At 43.7% G+C, this 21,162-nt stretch overlaps 1 protein-coding gene across 4 annotated transcripts in view; it reads right to left on the bottom strand.

Annotated features, from left to right (window-relative positions):
• LOC138773647 (uncharacterized) overlaps nucleotides 1-21,162 on the bottom strand; it is a 177,846-nt gene that overhangs the window by 102,859 nt on the left and 53,825 nt on the right. For 2 of the 4 annotated variants that reach the window (XM_069954131.1, XM_069954130.1), the window contains exons 7-10: nucleotides 14,526-14,562; nucleotides 13,967-14,007; nucleotides 6,834-6,870; nucleotides 4,693-4,733 (exon numbers count right to left, since the gene is read on the bottom strand). The exons of 1 other annotated variant lie outside the window; for it this stretch is intronic. In XM_069954131.1, coding sequence (XP_069810232.1) covers nucleotides 4,693-4,733; nucleotides 6,834-6,870; nucleotides 13,967-14,007; nucleotides 14,526-14,562 — 156 coding nt within the window. The remainder of the gene's footprint in view (nucleotides 1-4,692; nucleotides 4,734-6,833; nucleotides 6,871-13,966; nucleotides 14,008-14,525; nucleotides 14,563-21,162) is intronic. One more of the 4 variants, XM_069954132.1, reaches the window with a different exon arrangement.

A 21,162-nucleotide genomic window follows, 5' to 3' on the forward strand; every position in this document is an offset into this window, starting at 1 on the left:
TGTTTTGTCCACTGTTTTCCACTGTTTTACTGTTTGCTTCTGGTTACAGCTTTTGTTGTACAATGCTGATATTTCAATAAAGCCCTTTGGAATCATAAAAAAAAAAAAAAGAAAAAGACCACTGGGTCCATCTATTCATCCCTTTTAGTATTTTCTTTCTTATTATCTTTGGATAGATGTATGTTTATCCCAGGCGTGTTTAAATTATGTTATTGTAGATTTACCAACCACCTCTGCTGGAAGTTTGATCCCGGTATCTACTACTCTTTGAGTAAAATAATATTTTCTCACATTGCTTCTGATCTTTCCCCCAACTAAACTCTCACTGTGTCCTCTTGTTCTTGAACTCAGTTTTTTTTTTTTACTAAAAACATTCCCCTCTTGAACCTTATTTAGTCCTTTAACATACTTTAAGGTTTTAATCATGTCCCCCCTTTCCCTTCTTTCCTCCAGACTATACAGATTCAAATCCTTAAGTCTTTCCTGATATGGTTTATGCCTCACAACCTCCACCATTTTTGTAGCCCATCTTTGGACCCATTCTATTTTATCAATGTCCTTTTTTTTAGATGAGGTCTCCAGAACTGGACACAGTATTCCAGATGTGGCCTCACCAGAGCTCTATACAGCGGGATCACAATCTCCCTCTTCCTACTGGTTATACCTCTAGCTATACACCCCAGCATACGATTTGCTTTCCCCACCGCCTGGTTGCACTGGTGACTCATTTTAAGGCTGTCAGAAATCACTACCCCTAAATCCTTCTCTTCTGAAGTCTTTTCCAAAACAGTACTGCCGATGTGATACTCGGATAGACGATTCCTCCCTCCCAAATGCATTATTTTACATTTGGAAACATTGAAATTCAATTTCCACTGTTTGGACCACTTATCTAGCAAAGCTCAATCATTTTCCATATTACTGACACCTCCTGGAATATCAACCCTGTTGCACACTTTTGTGTCGTCAGCAAACAGACAAGCTTTTCCTACCAAACCTTCTCCTATGTCACTTACAAACATATTAAAAAGAATAGGACCCAGAACAGACCCTTGTGGCACACCACTTGTAACCAGTCTCTGCTTGGAATATACACCATTAACAACAACCCTCTGATAGTTATCCTTCAGCCAACCACAAATCCACTGAACTATCCAGGGATTAAGTCCAACTTCTCTATCAGCTCTTTATGGAGAACTGTATCAAAGGCTTTGCTGAAGTCCAGATAGGCAATATCCACAGCACCACCTTCATCCAGCACTTTTGTGGCATAATCAAAGAAATCAATGACATGGTCGTCCCTCAGTAAAGCCATGCTGGTTTGGATTCATCAAATTGTTGATTCTTAGGTGATCCAGTATCTTCTTTTTTAGAAGAGTTTACAACATTTTCACTACTACAGATGGTAAACTCACTGGCCTGTAGTTACTGGGCTCTTCTCTACTCCCCTTATGGATTGGTATAACATTGGCCGTTCTCCAATCATCGGGGACATCTCCTGTTAGCAGGGATTGGTTATACAAATCTGTCAGGGGGGCAACAATCACACATCCGAGTTCTTTAAGAACCCTGGGATGGACGCCATCTGGACCCATCGCCTTATTCAGCTTTAAACGGGCAACTTCAGCCTATGAAAATACTGGAGCTGAACCCATATAACTGGAGGCAATGCTGTGTCCAACCATCCTGTGATTGTGAAGGCCTCCTTCTGAAAACACTGAGCAGAAGTAACTATTTAAATAGTCAGCGACCGCCTTATCTCCATCAATAAACGTATTCTCCCCATTACTTATTTTAGTAATGCTGCAACCATTCTTCTTCTTCTTCCTGTCACTTATGTATGTGAAGAAGGTTTTATTCCCCGCAGTAACAGATTTTGCCATTTCTTCTTCTTTTGAGGCTTTGGCAGCATTTATAATCTGCTTTGCCTCCTTCTGTTTACTTTTATACGTCTCTGTCAGCTTCATTCCCAGTCTCCTTATACTTCCTATACGCTGCCTTTTTTCCCTTTACAATAGCCTTAATCTCTCTAGTAAACCATAATGGATTCTTTTTCCTTTTACTTTTGCTAACTTCTCGCACATGTAGTCTAGTTGCCTTTAACCCTTTAAGGACGGGGCCCATTTTCGTTTTTACGTTTTAGGTTTTTCCTCCTTGTGTTTAAAAGGTCATAGCACTTGCATTTTTCCACCTAGAAACCCACATGACCCCTTGTTTTTTGCGTCACTAATTGTACTTTGCAATTACAGGCTGAATTTTTGCATAAAGTACACTGCGAAACCAGAAAAAAATTCAAAGTGTGGTGAAATTGAAAAAAAAAAAAGCATTTCTTTTATTTGGGGGAAATGTGTTTTTACGCCATTCTCCCTGGGGTAAAACTGACTTGTTATGCATGTTCCTCAAGTTGTTACGATTAAAACGATATAGAACATGTGTAACTTATATTGTATCTGATGGCCTGTAAAAAATTCAAACCGTTGTTAACCAATATACGTTCCTTAAAATCGCTCCATTCCCAGGCTTATAGCGCTTTTATCCTTTGGTCTATGGGGCTGTGCGAGGTGTCATTTTTTGCGCCATGATGTGATCTTTCTATCGGTACCTTGATTGCCCATATACGTCTTTTTGATCGCTTTTTATTAAATTTTTTCTGGATTTGATGCGACCAAAAATGCGCAATTTTGCACTTTGGGATTTTTTTGGCGCTGACGCCGTTTACCGTACGAGATCAGGAATGTGATTAATTAATAGTTAGGGCGATTACGCACGCGGCGATAGCAAACATGTTTATTTATTTATTTGTTTACTTTTATTTAAAACCTGGGAAAAGGGGGGTGATTCAGACTTTTATTAGGGGAGGGGGCTTTTTACTATAAACAACATTTTTTTTTTTTTTTTTTACACATATACTAGAAGCCCCCCTGGGGGACTTCTAGTATATACACTGTGATCTCTCATTGAGATCTCTGCAGCATAGATATGCTGCAGAGATCCATGAGATCGGCACTCGCTTGCTTTCGGCTGCTGCAGCCGAAAATGAACGAGTGCCGAGCCGAGGACGGCGCCATCTTGGACGCGTCCCCGGCCGGCATCAGTAACGGAGATCGCTCCTCCGGGACAAGGTCCCGGAGGAGCGATCTCCCCCACTAGACCCCAGGGAAACGTTGCCTCCGGTAATCGGAGGCAGCTGTCAATTTTGACAGCTGCCTCCGATTAGCTAATTAGCGGGCACGGCGATCAGACCGTGCCCGCTAATAGCAGCGGTCCCGGGCTACTCGCGGCACCCGGGATCGCGGCACTTCAAAGCGGGGCCGCCGCGCGGCCCCGCTTTGAAATGCAAGTGAGGACATATGACGTAGGGGTACGTCATATGTCCTTAAGAGGTTAATATGGCATTTTTTAATTCTGCCCACTGAGTGCTCGCTCCCGATGTTTTATCCCACCCTCTAAATTCTTTATCTAAATACTCCCCCATTTTCTTCCTAAAATCCAGTACTCTTGTTGTAGTATGGGATTGGACGCAGTCAACCATAGACACTGGTGGTCACTGGAACCTAAATTTTTAGTAAATACTAATGTTCTTTCCTCTGGTTGGTGACTTCACAAGATGCCCCTGTAAGGGTCCCTATTATATTCTTTTACATGTAAGTGCAGAAGGGATATTCCAATCCAAGTCACCGATAACTACAATGTCCCCCTTTAATGACAATTTAGTAATTTCATCCATCAGCATGCTATCATAGTTCTCACTTTGTCCCCGGAGGCCTATAGATAACACCAATTCTAAAAACAGATCCCTCTTTGGACTGCATGCAAACCCAGAGAGTCTCCAGCTCTTTATATGTATTTTCGATGACTGTCGATTTTAGACTATCCCTAACATAAATGGCTACCCCGCCTCCAGATCTCTCTGCTCCGTCATTCCTGTACAAAATGTATCCTGGTATAGGTATTTCCCAATCATTAGACTCTTTGGTCGCCGCATACGGTGGGGGAGCTCAAAAATGGCCGCATCCCAACAGTATGAAGCGACCTCTATGAAAAAACAATTCAACTCACCAGTGACCGGTTAGCGGCAGCCGCGCGTCTCCCATCATGTTCCTGGCGCAGGCAGTGTCTTTGCATAACACTGCCTGCACCGGAAACATGACAGGAGACACGTGGCTGCCGTAACGGGTCACAGGTGAGTTGTCGTTTTTTTTCCTTCAAGTTCGGTTAACCCCTGCCTGACCGCAGCAGGGTTACAGCTAGCAAACCCTGCATTTTCCGGCGTATAAGACAAACCCCTAAAAATCTTATTAAAAGTCGTTAAATACGGTATATAAAATGTGTGTATGGGGGTTAGTGCAAATATTTTCTTTTTGGTATTGTAATTTCAGTGTTATTTGTACTGTTATGGCTACTGGAAGTACAAAATTCCCATAAACGCTTGGCAGTGAAAGGTTTAAGGGTTGACTTTGCTGAAAGATTGGTGACCTAATAAATAGCTCATTCCTTTTTTTTTTTTTTTTTTTTTTACTGCAAACAATCTAAATAGTATAAACTAATATAAGTTCATGAAGTTTATTGATTTTTTTTTTGTTGTAGCCACCAAAACATGTTCTAGTGGGTATACTCCATAGCATTCTTAGTACTCTATGCAGAGTGGAACTTTAATAAGAATCACCCAATATAATATATAGTAATATTTACCTCAGACTCTGTCAAATTAGTTTCCTCAAAGTTTTCAGTTTCTAAGAGAAATTAACAGAAAAAAAAAACATGACCAAAAGCACGGGCAAATATAAATTCCTTAACCCCTTCAGATACAGGCTAAAAATAGCCTATACATAGTTACATAGTTAATACGGTTGAAAAAAGACACATGTCCATCAAGTTCAACCAAGGAGGGGATGGATACAGGGAAGGGGGAGGGGTAATAGGTTCTATACATATGCATTTATATTATTTTAGTCCTAAGAACTTGTCTAGCCCTGTTTTGAAGCCCTCTACTGTTTTTGCTGTGACCAGATCCTGTGGTAGACTGTTCCACAGATTCACAGTTCTCATGGTAAAGAAGACTTGTCGCCTCCGGAGATTGAACCTTTTTTTCTTCAGGCAGAGGCAGTGCCCTCTTGTCCTTTGAGGGGATTTTACCTGGAACATCTTTTCCCCATATCTCTTGTAGGGGCCATTTATATATTTAAATAAGTTAATCATATCTCCCCTTAAACGTCTGTTCTCCAGACTAAACAAATGTAATTCTTTTAATCTCTCCTCATAACTTAGATGCTCCATTCCCCTTATTAGTTTAGTTGCCCGTCTTTGTACCCTCTCCAGCTCTAGGACGTCCTTTTTATGAATCGGGTTCCAAAACTGGACAGCATACTCCAGATGGGGCCGCACCAAAGCTTTATAAAGCGGTAATATTATATCCCTGTCCCGAGAGTCCATGCCTGTTTTAATGCATGACAATATCCTGCTGGCCTGAGAAGCAGCTGACTGACATTGTGTGCTGTTCTGTAGTCTATTATCTACAAGTACACCCAGATCCTTCTCCATCAGCGACTCTCCCAGAGTAACTCCCCCTAGGACATATGATGCATGCGGGTTATTAGTACCCAGGTGCATAACTTTACATTTATCCACATTGAACCTCATTTCCCAAGTGGACGCCAAGTGGACGGCCAGGCAAATTTTAATTTTTTTGTTTCATTTTTTTTTCCTCCTCACCTTCTAAGAGGTATAGCACTGAGGCACACAGGGCACTGTGTGCATTTCCTTTAATAAGTGTATATTGGGGATTTGTATAACTTTTGAGGGGTAATACAATACTTTAATAAAAATTTTTGCCAGACTTCTCCTTTAATTATTTTTACGTTTTATTTTTATTTTATTTTTTAATTTTCACAACGTCAGAAGGGTTAGTGATGGACTGCAGCGCCGATCCTCATCTGCTATGAAGCAAGCTCAGCTCTTTCATAGCACTGTACCACTAAATGGTGTATAGATACAGCATGGGCCATTCAGCCACCGGCAGCCATGCTGGGTCCATACAGAATAGGTCTAGCCAAGGGTTAAGGACAAATGCCAATTTGGGGTTTTTGCTTGCCCACCAAAAACCATAATTTTTATTTTTACCATCTTAGGGGGAATTTTTAATGTTGTTCATGGTGTGGTCGCAGTTGTTGTCTTGATTTTTGTGGTCAGTACTATTACAACTATACCCAATTTGTGTGCGTGTGTTTTTTTATTTACATATAATGAAACAAAAAAATTTGCATTTACTGTGTTCAAATACCACAGTTTTGACTGCGCCATTTTAACAATTAATAGGCCGAATAGAGCGATTGCTCTGTGTCAGTGCCTTCAGGCTACACGATCTCTGCAGTAAATCAGCTTTTGCTTTATTGTGGTCAAACAGCTTCTCACATAGTGACCTTCTATATATCTACACTCATGTATGTGCTGTTACTTTTATCAGTATATTATACAGGGTCTTTGCTAACTAAAAATGACTCTTCTGGATAGAATGAAATTTGTATTCTGGATCATCAAGTTTAATAAGAATTTCAAATGGCATTCTATCTAGAAACAGAGACAATTATAGCAAGTGAAGAGCCAGTCTAACATGTATACTTATATGTAGGCTATAGCCTTGGGTACAATGGGATGTGATAGACACTAGCGCAAACTTTAAAACAGTATCGAAGCTCCCGACATCATAATTAATCATGATGCTGGGAGCTCCAAGGTCCACTACGCAGGACAACGTCCATGCACAGACGGAGTTTTGCAGATGTGTGCATTCTAAAAAGTCTTATGGGACGAATAAACTGTAAAATAGTCATTACCTTGGATGTGCTCTGCACTAACAACTCTGTCGGAGTTCTGTAATAAAGCACAATATTAGGATAAGAAAATAAGAAATGAATGAGGTAGTATGAAAGAACACTCATTAGATTTTGATCATTTAAAGGTATTTTTTTAACCCCCGCCCTCGCCCCCTGGTATTTAACGCATCAGGGCGTAAATTTACGCCCGATGTTTCCCCGATCGCTGTGTGTTCGCACACAGCGATCGGGGAAGATGGCCTGCTATAAATCATAGCAGGCCATCTTAGCTTCTCGGTACGGGGGGTGGTTAACACCCCACGTGCTTCCGATCGCCGCTATTGGCTGATCAATTCAGATCAGCCAATACCGGCGATTGGAACCTTTCCGGGTCATCGGTGACTCGATGACCCGTAAAAAATGGCGGTCGGTGCTGTCCGAGGTCGGCACCAACCGCCATTACTGTAAAAGTAATGGTGGTCACGGATGCCATCGGCCCGATCGCCGTGAACGGCCGGCCGTTCACTGCGATCGGGCCGGTGGCACGGCGATCAGAGTCCACAAAAATAGTAAATACCTGCTCTGGACCCCCCAGCTAGGTAGCTGAGGGGTCCAGAGCAGATATTTGTACATTACTCACCTGTCCCGGGGTCCTGATCGGCGTCTTCCGGGTTCGCGGCGTCCTCCGTCATTCCGTCGGGTCTTAGGCTATTTCCGGCGGTCCCCATCGGCTTTTTTCGGCTCCAGCCACGTCTTTTTCCGGATTTTGCGCTCTGCTGCCCTCTAGCGGCTGATATGTGTAATACACTTATCAGCAGCTACAGGGATGTTCAGAATGTAGAAAAAGTTTTTTTTTTTCCAAATTTTTTTTTTTCTATTTTCCGCACCCTATCGTCGCTAAGTGTTGATCAGCATCGCTCGAAAGTGCGCTGCTAATCAGAAACTCCTCCTTTTTGGCGTAGGGTGTTTTTTTTCTATATTCTACTGCCACGGTCTGCTGATAAGTGCCGCACATAAGTGCGGGATTTATCAGCAACTCCTTTGTTGGTGTAGGTTTTTTTTTATACTTACTGTAAAAAAACACTACATTACACCACACTACATTGAATAAAGTTTTACACTACACCACTACACATTTACATACCCCATATACCAATCCCCGTATAAAAATGGCCCCCAGGGTGGTTTCGGCATCAGAGGGATACGTTATTATTGCCTCCGACACCGAAACAGCCAGTGAGGATGAATGGGGGGATCCTTCGTTCCTCCATTCATCCTCATCATCCAGTGACGTGTCTGGGGGTAGCGTAGCGTACGCTGCCCCCCAGGACACGTCTTTTCCGCCAGTACCGTCCCAATAAGAGATCACGGTATGGCGTAAAATTCTACAAACTCTGAGAGTACCTCAGGGTACACTTACAGATTTAGGGTACGTGCACACTGCGGAATGGCGAAGGATAACCCTTCGTGCATTCCACAGCTGGCACCCGCCGGCGGACTAATGCGGGCGCGTGTCTCCACCCGTGTCATAGACTCCAATCTAAGCATGGGCGGATTCCATCGTCCATCCAAAGAATGAACACGCTGGACGGAGAGCGGAACCCGCCCGTGCATAAAATGAAGTCTATGACACGGATGGAGACGTGCGCCTGCATCACTCCGCCGGTGGGTGCCAGCTGTGGAATGCACGAAGGGTTATCTGTCCGCGATTCCGCAGTGTGCACGTACCCTTAGAGTGTATGTAGGAAGGGGACACCCGAATCCAGCCCCAGATGCCCCCTCCCCCCCATCCTCGGAACAAGCGGGAAGATCGTCCGGGAACTGATCTTCCCACTGCTGGATAAAGGTTACCACCTGTACGGGATAACTTTTATACCAGCACCCCCTCTTCCGGTCTCTCGCTGCCCGAGCTACTGTAACTTGCGGCACGATCCGAAAATATCAGAAGCAGTAATAGAGCCCTAATATTTAGCAGCCATGGAGCGGACACCTGTCCTGATCCCCCCGGCCTCTGCATACTGGATCGCTTCAAGGCATACCACACATCATTGGGGTTCCACATTGTCTAAATTCTTTCCCTTATCCTTATTTCAGGGGTCACGTTGATCCGGGGATTATTCTGATCGCCATTATGGAGTCAGGAAGGAATTTTTCCCCTGTGATCAGGCTACTGTCGTCTGCCTCACGAGGGTTTTTTTGCCTTCCTCTGGATCAACACAGATTGAGTTTGATGGACACCTGTCATTTTCAACCTTATAACCAATAATGGCCTAATACCCCCAAATAAATTAGAATAATCCCTTTTCCCCAGCTAAATAGGTATGGCAGCCATTCCCATTAGAGGATGCCATGATGCAATTACAAAGCCTCTGTGCTGCCAGGACAGTAGAAACCCCCCACAAGTGACCCCATTCTGGAAACTACACCCCATAAGGAATCTAACAAGGGGGGCAGCGGGATATGGCCCCCTGGTGACGGCCACATTTGGGACGTGAAAATGAAAAAAGTGGTATTTTTTATTTTCTCGGCACATGTTCTACGTAAGTGCCCGTCACCAGTGGGGTCCAAATGCTCACTGCACCCCTTGTAGATTCCTTATGGGGTGTAGTTTCCAGAATGGGGTCACTTGTCGGGGGTTTCTACTGTCCTGGCAGCACAGGAGCTTTGTAATAGCGACATGGCCTCCATCCTCCATTCCAGCCTCTAAATGGCGCTCTGTCCCTTTGGTGGCTTGCCCTGTGCCCATATGGCACATTATACCCACATGTGGGGTATTTTCGTACTCAGGGGAAACTACCCTACACGTTTTGTGTTCATTATCTTTTTTAACCCCTTGTGGAAATGGAAAAATCAAGGCTAGACCAAAATTTAGTGTAATTTTTGTAAAATGTTTACTCTAAATCATTAATCTTGTCATGATTTTTTCATTTTCACAAGGGGCTAAAAGATAAAAAAAAAAAAAACACTAAACGTGTAGCGCAATTTCACCTGAGTACGGAAATACCCCACATGTGGACATAAGCGCCATGCGGGTTGCAGGTAAGCCTCCGAAGGGAAGGAGCGCCATTTGGTTTTTGAAGGCTGGATTTGGATGGAATGGATTTCGAGGGCCATGTTGCATTCAAAAGGCCCTGTGTTTTGCCAAGACAGTTAAAACCCCCCACAAGTGACCCCATTATGGAAACTACACCCCTCAAGCAATGTAACAAGGACTGTAGTGAGCATATGGACCCCACTGGTGACGGGCACAAATGTGGAAAAATGTGGCGTGAAAATGAAATATTAAATTTTTGACACTATAATGTTGGTTTAGCCTTGAATTTATCATTTTCACAAGGGGTTAAAAGAGGAAAAAGAAAACAAAATGTGTAGAGCAATTCCCCCTGAGTCCGTAAATACCCCACATGTGGACATAAAGTGCCATGTGGGCGCAGGGCAAGCCTTTGAAGGGAAGGAGCGCCATTTGGATTTTGGAGGTTGGATTTGGCTAGAATAGATGATGAACGCCATGTTGCATTTACAGAGCCCTCGTGCTGCCCAAAACACTGGAAACCCCCCACAAGTGACCCCATTCTGGAAACTACACCCCTCAAAGAATCTAACAAGGGGGTGCAGTGAGGATATTGACCCCTTGGTACCGGGCACATTTGTGCCATGAAAGTGAAAAAATGAAAATATTCCCTTTCACGTCACATTTTCCACATTTGTGCCCGTCACCAGTGGGGTCCATATGCTCACTGAACCCCTTGTTAGATTCCTTGAGGGGTGTAGTTTCCACAATGGGGTAACTTGTGGGGGGTTTCCAGTGTCTTGGCAGCACGAGGGCTCTGTAAATGTGACATGGCCCTTGAAATCCTTTCCAGCGAAATTCAGCTTCCAAAAGCCAATTGGCGCTTCTTCCCTTTGGAGGCTCGTCCTGCGCCCCCTTGGCACTTTATCGCCACATGTGGGGTATTTCCGTACTCGGGAGAAACTGCGCTACACATTTTGTTTCTTTTTTTTCCTCTTATCCCTTTAAGAAAATGAAAAATTGAAGGCTAGAACTTTTTAGTGTAAAAAATAAATTTGTCTTTTTTCACGCCATATTGTTCGGAAAATCTGTGAAGCACCTGTGGGGTCCAGTATGCTCACCGCACCCCTTGTTACATTCCTTGAGGGGTGTAGTTTTCTAAATGGTGTCCCTTTAGGGGTGTTTTTTAGGTTTTGGCACCCCAGAGCCTCTGCCAACCTGAAGTGGTACAGTCAGAAATGACCAAATATAACAGAGGCATTGAAATTCACTAGGCGCTCCTTATATCTGAGGCTTGTGGTTGCGTCAAATAGCGCAATAGGGCCACATATGGGTATTTCTATAAACTGCAGAAACGGAGCAATCAATATTGGGGTGCATTTCTCTGGTAATAGGTTGTATAATTATGAAAAATATTGGATTACAATAAAATCTCTGCACAGAAAAATTAAAATTTTCTAATTTCTTACACACTTAGCTTTTTATTTCTGTGACTCCCCTAAAGGGTTAAAAAACTTTCTGGATATGCTTTTGCAGAGTGTGGGGGGCGCAGTTTCTGAAATGGGGTGCTTTGTGGGGCTTTCTAACATACAGGCCCCTCAAATACACGTCCAAGCCCGGGGCTGCAGAGTGAGGTCAGGGGGAGAGGAAGAGAGAGGAGATGAAGGGGGTGAGGAGAGGAAGAGGGAGGAGGTAGAAGGGGTGAGGGGAAGATGAAGAGAAAAGTGGAAAAAGGGGTTGGAGGGAGAGGAGGTAAAGAGGAGGTGATGGGGAGAAGACAAGAGAGGGTGAGGAGGAAGAGGAGGAAACGGGGGTGAGGGGAGAGAGGAGGAGGTGATGGGGGAGAGGACAAGAGAGGGGTGAGGGGGAAAGGAAGAAAGGGGGAGAGAGGGATAGAGGAGGTGAAGGGGGAGAGGTAACAGAGGTGAGGGGGCAGAGAGGAGGTAAAGAGTAGGTGATGGGGAGAGAGGAGGTAAAGGGGTTAAGGGGGAGAGAGGAGGGATATAGGAGATGATGGTGGAGAGGACGGATATAGGAGGTGATGGGGGAGAGGACAAGAGGGTAAGGGGGAAGAAGAAGTGGAGGTGATGGGGGGAGAGAGGACGACAGAGGGGTGAGGGTGAAGAGAGGGGAGGTAAAGGGGGGAGAGAGGCGGAGGAAAAAAGGTAATGAGGGAGAGGAGGAGAGAGGGAATGTAGGGGGGGAGAGGAAGAAAGAAGGTGAGGAGGGAGAGGAGAAGGTGGAAGGGGAGAGGAGGTGGAGGGGGTTGAAAGGATGTGGAGGGAGTAGAGAGGAAGTGATAAGGGGTGGATTTGGCATGGGGGAGAAACGTGCTATTCAGGGAGGGGGGGTGTGCCAGGGGTCTGAGAGGGGTCTTGCCAGGTCCCGGTCAGGGAACCACATCAGCGACAGGGTCGTAGTGCGCGGGACTCCCCCGCCCGGGGCTCCTGCAGCAGTGGATTGTGGACCAGAAGATAGGGCCCCCACGTCCACTGGCTGCCGCCGCCGCCTCTTCTCCCGGTCCCTTGACTGGGGAGAAGCCGCGACAGCAGCTGGTAGACACGGGGGGGGGGGGTGCCCCATCTCCAAGTCCCCACGCACCACGACCCCCTCGCCACTGACTTTCTTTGAGTCCCCGCTGGTCCACTGGCCGCCTGCTGGGACATCAGCCTGCCGTCACATCTCCTCTCTGCCTGCCAAGTAACGCGGGGGAAGAAGGTCCACCGGAGGCTGCTGCTGCTGTGACTTCATCCTTCCCCCAGCAGCCTCACCAAGCCCTTTCCCACACAGAACTCTCTTGAGCAGCTGCTGGGGGAAGGAAGGAGAGAGCTGCCACGGTGATTGGTGCTGGGACATTGCTTAGTAATGTCCCGGCCCAAAGCAAAAGTTTATTTTCCCCCCACCTCCGGCGTACCCCCTCAACCTGGGGCACGCGCGTACTGCAGGTTGAGAAACCCTGCTTTAAACAAGATAATACATTATCTGGCTGCGCTCCCATCTGCTTCTAAGGCTCCCAAAGTCACTGACTCCCAAGGTCACTTGGCTCAGCCAATAAGTGTGCGTACTATCTTCTATAAAGCCCCGGCAGATGATTGAAAATGTAGCCACATCCTTCTTAACCAATCTGCTGCGAAAATATAGAGCCATAGGGCGTAACTGTACCACATATCTCAGTGGATTTCGCTGCAAATACGGTACGTGTGAATGCAGCCTTAAAGTGACACTGTCACCTCCTTTTTGCATTCTGACATCTCTACACAGGTGTAAAGGGTAAATTTAGTTTCCTTTTTCGTTGTATTAAGAGTTTAATCCCAATGCTACGACTATTTAACCCTGAAAAATCTTCTGAGAAGTAAGGGGTCGTCTTATACGCCGGGTATGGTCACCGCATACCATGGGTGAGCTCAAAAATGGTCGCATCCCCACCGTATGCAGCGATCACTATAAAAAAAAAAACAATTTAACTCACCTATGACTCGTTCCCGGCAGCCGCGCTTCTCCCGTCATGTTCCCGGCGCAGGTAGTGTCTCTGCATCACACTGCCTGCGCTGGGAACATGACAGGAGACGCCTGGCTGCCGGGAACGGGTCACAGGTGAGTTGGTTTTTTCCCTTCAACTTCAGTTAACCCGGAAAATTTAAACTCCCGCCTGACCACAGGAAAGTTTATTAGCTGGAGCCCTGCAGCGGTCAGGCGGGGGTTAAAATTTCCGGCGTATAAGATAAAGACCTAAAAATCTTATTAAAAGTCAGGGGTCGTCTCATATACCGGAAATACGGTATATAAAATGTGTGTGTATGGGGGGAGGGGGGGGGGGGGGTTAGTGTGAATTATTTTTATTATTATATTGTTTTTTTTCAGTGTTATTTGTACTGTTATGGCTACTGGAGGTACAAAATTCCCATAAACGCTTGGCAGTGAAAGGTTTAAGGGTTGACTTTGCTGAAAGATTGTGACCTAATGAATAGCTCATTCCTTTTTTTTTTTTTTTTTTTTTTTTTTTTACTGCAAACAATCTAAATAGTATAAACTAATATAAGTTCATCAAGTTTATTTAGTGGCTATAGCCCATAGCATTCTTAGTACTCTATGCAGAGTGGAACTTCAATAAGAATCACTCAATATAATATATAGTAATATTTACCTCAGACTCTGTCAAATTAGTTTCCTCAAAGTCTTCAGTTTCTAAGAGAGATCAACAGAAAAAAACAACATGACCAAAAGCACGGGCAAATATTAACACCTTAAACTCTTCAGGACCAGGCTAAAAATAGCCTTTACAGCCAGGCAAATTTTCATTTTTGTGTTTTTAGTTTTTTTCCTCCTGCTCTGTCTGCGCTGAAGAATGAACATGTTCATTCTTCAGCGCGGAGAGACGCTGTGAGAATAGCAGCGCGCGCCTCCCATAGACTCACATTATGAGAGGGAGGCGAACGGTATTCCGCTAGTTTTGCTCAGTGTGAACCCGGCCTAACACGTATACTTATATGTAGGCTATAGCCTTGGGTACAATGGGATGTGATAGACACTAGCGCAAACTTTCAAACAGTATCGAAGCTCCCGACAATCATAATTAATCATGATGCTGGGAGCTCCAAGGTCCACTACGCAAGACAACGTCCATGCACGGACGGGTTTTTGCAGATGTCTGCATTAGCCCTAAAAAGTCTTATGGGACAAATAAACTGTAAAATAGTCATTACCTTGGATGTGCTCTGCACTAACAACTCTGTCGGAGTTCTGTAATAAAGCACAACATTAGGATAAGAAAATAAGAAATGAATGAGGTAGTATGAAAGAACACTCATTAGAATTTGATAATTTAAAGCCATTTTTTAAACTAAAGTTCAGAAAGAATCCTCTATGTATTATCTCAGTTACCCTGATGTATATAGCTTAAGTACTCCAGCAAAACTTTTTTTTTCTTTTTTTTTTCAAATCAACTGGTGCCAGGAAGTGTCAGAGATTTGTAAGTACTTATCAGCTGCTGTATGGCCTGCAGGAAGTGGTTTGTTCTTTCCAACCTGGAGAGCAGGAGAGGGTTTTCTATAGGGATTTTCTACTGCTCTAAACAGTTCCGCACATGGGCAGAGGTGGCAGCAGAGAGCACTGTGTCAGATTGGAAAGAGTACACCACTTCATACGGGACATACAGCAGCCGAGAAGTACTGCAAGACAATTTTTCTTTTTTTTAAAGTAAAATTACAAATCTCTGTCACTTTTTGACACCAGTTGATTTGAAAGATTTTTTTTTTCCATTGGAGTACCCCTTTAATTCCACCATGCTAAAATTCTCAACGATTCTTTGTTTACAACCCTTCTGTCTGGGTTGCATCACTTCCTGTTAGTATTTCCACTCCAAGTGTCATGTCGCAGCCAGTCTTTCCTATACCCACAGTGTCTCCTCCTACCGGATAGCTCCACCCCTCCCCCAGCTTCTCCTCTAACCCTGACAGTTTCCTGACAGTGATGCCGTCTGCTGTCTCTGCTTATCACCAGAGCAGGGCCACAGCACACACTAAAGGCCCTATTCCACGGAACGAATGTCGTTCGTATGCGGCGAGCGGGGAACGAGGAGCAAACGAGCGCTGAGAGCGCTCGTTTGCTCCTCTTAAAGACCGGTGGAATAGGGGCATTAAACATTTGAGTTTGCTCATCTGAGTTTGCTCCAGTCCCCACCCGTCTCCACCCGTCCCCAACCCTTCTAGTCCTGCCTGCTGTAAGCACAGCGCCAGATTAACATAACATTCCAGGAGCTGGCAGACAAGCGGGGATAGAAAACACAACGTCACCAAAAGTTTGAAACCCAAAAAAAGTCTGCCACAAAATAATACATTTGCAATTCAAAATATTAAATATCAACCAAAGAAAAAATTGCAGAACTAATACGTGAAAAAACATATTTCTTTATCTAAATCAATAATAAATTACAAAAATGATCACCATGAGATACACAGAAGTACAAAACTGGAGAGGGGGAAGGATGTCAGTGGGGGTATATGTGACTGTGTATCTCATGGTGATCATTTTTGTAATTTATTATTGATTTAAATAAAGAAATATGTTTTATTCACGTATTAGTTCTGCAATTTTTTCTTTGGTTGATATACAAAAGTTTGGAAATTACTCTCGTGAAAGGTCACGTGACCAGTGGGTTTGGGTAATGTAATTATCTGATACACTATGAGTTTTACAATATATTTAACATACAATGTTCAGCACAGAGTGAAGCACATTGCTGCGCGCTTCTTCTGGCTATGTACAGAGATTGGTAGGGGCCTCAGCATTGAGAACACAGACCATTCAAAACTTTTGACAAGTCTACATGTCATTTGAAAGGTTTTTTAAAATTACAGTACTGCTTTAAAGGAGGGGGTGCAGAAACATAATAAGCAATGTAAACTTACTTATCCCAGTGCCCTTATAGCGCTGCTCTCACCTCTTCTGCGCAGCTGGTGGAAGTAATTTTTGTCTGGTTTTACGTGTACATCATGGCCCAACTCCTCCTGCTGCAACGTCACAGACTGGCTGAAGGCTTGCCGCTTAGCCATTCAGTAACTGCAGCAGTGTCCCGCCCCAAAGCAAACCATCAGCCGGGTATGTGAAATTTTAGCAGCAGGAAGTGCTGAAAGCTGGCAGCATGACTATATTGGGAAGGCTGTGCTGTAAGGGCACAGGAATGGACAAGTATACTTCTTTATTACATTCCCACACTCCTCTGCCTGCCTCTGATTTTTTCTTTTAACTTTAATGGGACTTCTCCTTTAAGCCAGAGTTTCTCAAACAGTGAGCCAGGCCTCAAGAGCGAGGTGCCCCCTAGTTGTTGGTGAGGTACAGCTCTGGAGTCTGATCTTTCTATGTCTGCAACAATTTCTAGTTTAGACTGAGCAAAATTAAACATTTTCATGGTTTTCCACCATAGGTGGTTAGGACCTGACCTCCCCCTGGTCTGTCTGGTGAGGCCCAGGTATCAGGTAGGTCTACTGGTTGAGGCTCTAGCAGAAAAAGTTTGAGAAGCTCTGCTCGAAACAGTAGAGAAAAACTCACAGAAGATATCCAAATTCTATAGTGTTAGAAATGTGTGTAAATACTGCTAGCGTGGTTGTTTTGTAATAATTTTCAACATTTTAGGGAGAAAGGGTCTTTGACTAATTAAATAGGAAGACACCTTTTTAAATGTCCCATTATGGCACATGGTTCTTCTCATACTATGTACCAGAATGGAGAGCTTCTATGGCAGACCCATCAAGTTATACAAACAAATTTCCAACCATAATGGCCCTATTCCACCAACAGATCTGACGACAGATTATCTGCCAAAGATTTGAGCCAAACCCAGGAGTGGATTTGAAAAGAGGAGAAATCCAGTCTTTCCTTTATGACCCGTTTCCTGTTTATAGTCTGTTCCTGGGTTTGGCTTCAAATCTTTGTCAGATCTGTTGGTGGAATAGATCCTTAGGTCTAGAATCACACACATTGGGGGAGATTTATCAAACATGGTGTAAAGTGAAACTGGCTCAGTTGCCCCCAGCAACCAATCAGATTCCACCTTTCATTTTCCAAAGAGTCTGTGAGGATAAAAGGTGGAATCTGATTGGTTGCTAAGGGCAACTGAGACAGTTTCACTTTACACCATGTTTGATAAATGTCTCCCAGTATTTTCAGCCCTATTTAGGCCAGTAAGTTTTTACCTAAACAAATACAACTACAAAAATATACAAAAAAAATAAATAAGTACCACATTTTCAGACATATTTATTTCGAAGTTCCATTTACGTCGACCTGGAATAAAAATGCATATGAATTAGATGTATTCAGTATTACCATATTATCATATTCATTCTCTTTCAGAGAAGTAATTAACTGTTTCAACATTTAGACCCTTAAAATTCCCAACTTAGTAAGCAAAGCACCAAGTGTTTATCCACTTTGACAAATACCTGTAATTCCGTATGGCTCCCTGCAGAATGCCACTAGCTGATCACATCCCAGAGGAAGGTGATATTTTGTTTGCTGTTAGAGTTTTTTTAAGTACTCTGCTAATGCTATGGTACCAGGAAAGCCTATCTAACTCAGGCTATTAAGGGGTTATCCCAAAATTAAAGAGGTTGTCTACCCCAAACTAAAGCCCCTATTACACGGGCCGATCAGCAGGTGCAAGCAAATGCCAACCTGTCAGATCAGTGCTCGCTATTCCATACTCCCCGCCGGAGCTATTACACAAGCCGAGCAGGTAAGAGCAGGGGGGCCTCTTAAAACTAAATGGCCAGTCAGACACCAGGGTAGTTAGTTATCAAACTAGTGTAAACTAGAACTGGCTTATTGTCCTATTCCACGGGCCGACCAGGCCCGATGAACAATGTGAACGAGCGCTGATCTGCTAGATCGGCGCTCGTTTACTATTCCAAAGCCCGACAATCGTTAGCAAGGGCTGCAGGGACATCGTTACCGATGTCCTTGCAGCCCTTGTTTCATACATTACCTGTCCAGGCTACAAGTCTTTTCCTTCTCCCGGTCCTGCGCTGCAGAAGCTTCGGAGCGGCCTGTCTGAACTGACAGAAAGCTCAGCCAATCACTGCCGCCGCGGGTCCTGGCCAGTGATTGGCTTAGCGCTCTGTCAGCTCAGACAGGCCGCTCTGAAGCTGATGCTGCCGCGTGGGACTGGTAGAAGGAGAAGACCTGCCAGCCGGACAGGCAATGTATGATGTTTGTGAAATCGTTGGTCGCCCTCCGTGTCAGCTATTACCCGTAGCGATGAGCGTGTGGCGGCCCATGAGTTTAGGTTTGAACCTAAATGAACGATCAGCCGATGACACGATCATGGCTGATCGTTCGCTCTATTCCACGGAGCGATAATCGCCGATTCTGCACTGACTTCTGAGTGAATAAGGCAAAGATATATAGGGAATTTTTATCATAGGTCTATTTTAAAGTGTACCTGTCGTTTGTAAAAACTTTTGACATGTCATAGAGACATGTCAAAAGTTTTGATCAGTCCGAGTGTTCAGATAGACTGGAAGAACAAGCGAGCGAGGTCCGCTCTGTAAAAAAAAAAAAAAAAAAAAAAAAGTCAGGCTCATAATGTAAGTCTATGGCGCCTGACTCTTTTTATAGTAAAGAAGCATGGAGACAGCACTTTCCAAAAGAATGTGCGTTTTAATGCACACCAGTGCGCGACGTTTCGGCTCTATTGTAGCCTTTTTCAAGCAGGTGAAAAGGCTACAATAGAGCCGAAACGTCGCGCACTGGTGTGCATTAAAACGCATTCTTTTGGAAAGTGCTGTCTCCATGCTTCTTACTTTGGATTGTCTCCAGACCTGGGTCCGGTTTGGTGAGGCGGGGGCACCCACTCTCTTTGTTTTGTGCTGCTGCTGCAAAAGACTATTTGTTGCGCTTGACTCTTTCTATCTTAACAGAGCGGGGAGAGGATACGCTGCAGTGCGGTCCTCTCCCTGCTGTAACTCCCGATCAGTACAGTTTAAACACTCAGACCCCAGACTGATCGAAACATTTGACATGTCTCTATGACATGTCAAAATTTTTACAAATGACAGGCACACTTAAACTGTGAGAAACAGAGTCTATTTATATAAAAAAAAAAAAAAAAAAAAAAAAAAACAGAAAATCACATTATATGATTTTAAATAATTAATTAGCATTTTACTGCATGAAATAAGTATTTGATCCCCTACAACAAGCAAGAAGCTCCTCCTACTCTGCAATCGTTACCTGTATTCACTGCACTTGTTTGACTTGTTATTTGTATATAAAAACCTGTCCACACAAAATCAATCATACTCAAACCTCTCCACCAGGCCAAGACCAAGGAGCTGTCTAAGGACATCAGGGACAAAATTGTAGACCTGCACAAGGCTGAGATGGGCTACAGGACAATAGGTAAGCAGCTTGGTGAGAAGGCAACAACTGTTGGCGCAATAATTAGAAGAGGAAGAAAACAAGATGACTGTCAATTGTTCTTTGTGAGAGGCTCCATGCAAGATCTCGCATCGTGAGGTAAGAAGGATTCCGAAAAAGGTCAGGAATCAGCCTAGAACTACATGGGAGGAGCTGATCAATGATCTGAAGAAAGCTGTGACCACGTTTCAAAGAGTGTAGTGGTGAGTTGCAAACTTGTATTTTATTTCATGCAATAAAATGCAAAATTATTTAAAAATCATGCAATGCGATTTTCGGATTTTTTTTTATAGATTCTGTCTCTCACAGTTGAAGTGTACCTACGATAATAATTACAGACCTCTTCATTCTATGTAGGTGAGAAAACTTGCTTAATCAGCAGTGTATCAAATTCTTATTTGCCTGCTGTGTATATATAACAATGAACAAAAATGAAGAAATCAATCTCTATTTGTGTAAATGAATAACTATAAAGGAGAAACCTTTCTTACCTTGTGGTGTCTCAAATGTAAAATCTTCAATATTTACAATATAATCATTCACAAAAGGATGGTCAAACTAGATTTAGGAAAAATAAGAATGTATTAACATGGTATGCCAGTCTATTAAAAGACATGAAATACCTGACTAAAAAGGTATGAAGAAATATATAATAAGACTGAATAAAATATTCCCCGCTCCAGGACAAAGCCTGTTGTGTCAGTCATTTGCATAACTGAAGGTAAAGGCAGATATCACCCCGTGTAATGAAGCCAGAGATCAGCTGACAAACGCACAGATCGACCACATTTACACTACATCTGGGCCATGAAGGCCTAATTCCCATGTTCCCTGTTTTAGGACGACACAGGTGTGGAAGGCCTGTAGTGGAATCCACCCCCGGCATGGCAGAATATGCAAAATGATGCAGTGGGCGGAGACGGTATGAATATGCACGGGCGCTGCAATGAAAGCAGTTGCACGGCTGTGTCATTGCAGTGCTGCACATATTCATACAGTTTCCCTGTCTCCCAGCATCATTCTTGGAGATGCTACCATATATACTTCTTTAAAGCACACCAGCATTATAGCTCCATTAAGGTCCACTGATGTGCTTCATTCCTTTCTTCACTAGTATGCCAGTTCCCGAGCATGAAAATTTTTGGTATCTCTTGGACGGGTCATAAATTTAAAATATAGAAGGCTATTCGTTTTAAAGTGTCCCTGTCGTTAAAACTTTTAAAATCGAAATCAACAGTAGTAGATGTTGAAATAAAAGAAGTTTGCAATTACATCATTATTTTTGTTGTTATGCTGTAAAACAAAGCTGGAACTTACCAGAGATTAGGGCTGGGCGATTAATCAAATTATTCGATAATTCGCCCAGACAGTTAAAATCAATTTGATTTTTTTGTGAAAATTCGTAAATTCGATTTTCACAAAAAA

This window comes from Dendropsophus ebraccatus, chromosome 1, assembly GCF_027789765.1.
Source record: "Dendropsophus ebraccatus isolate aDenEbr1 chromosome 1, aDenEbr1.pat, whole genome shotgun sequence".
Taxonomy (NCBI): domain Eukaryota; kingdom Metazoa; phylum Chordata; class Amphibia; order Anura; family Hylidae; genus Dendropsophus; species Dendropsophus ebraccatus.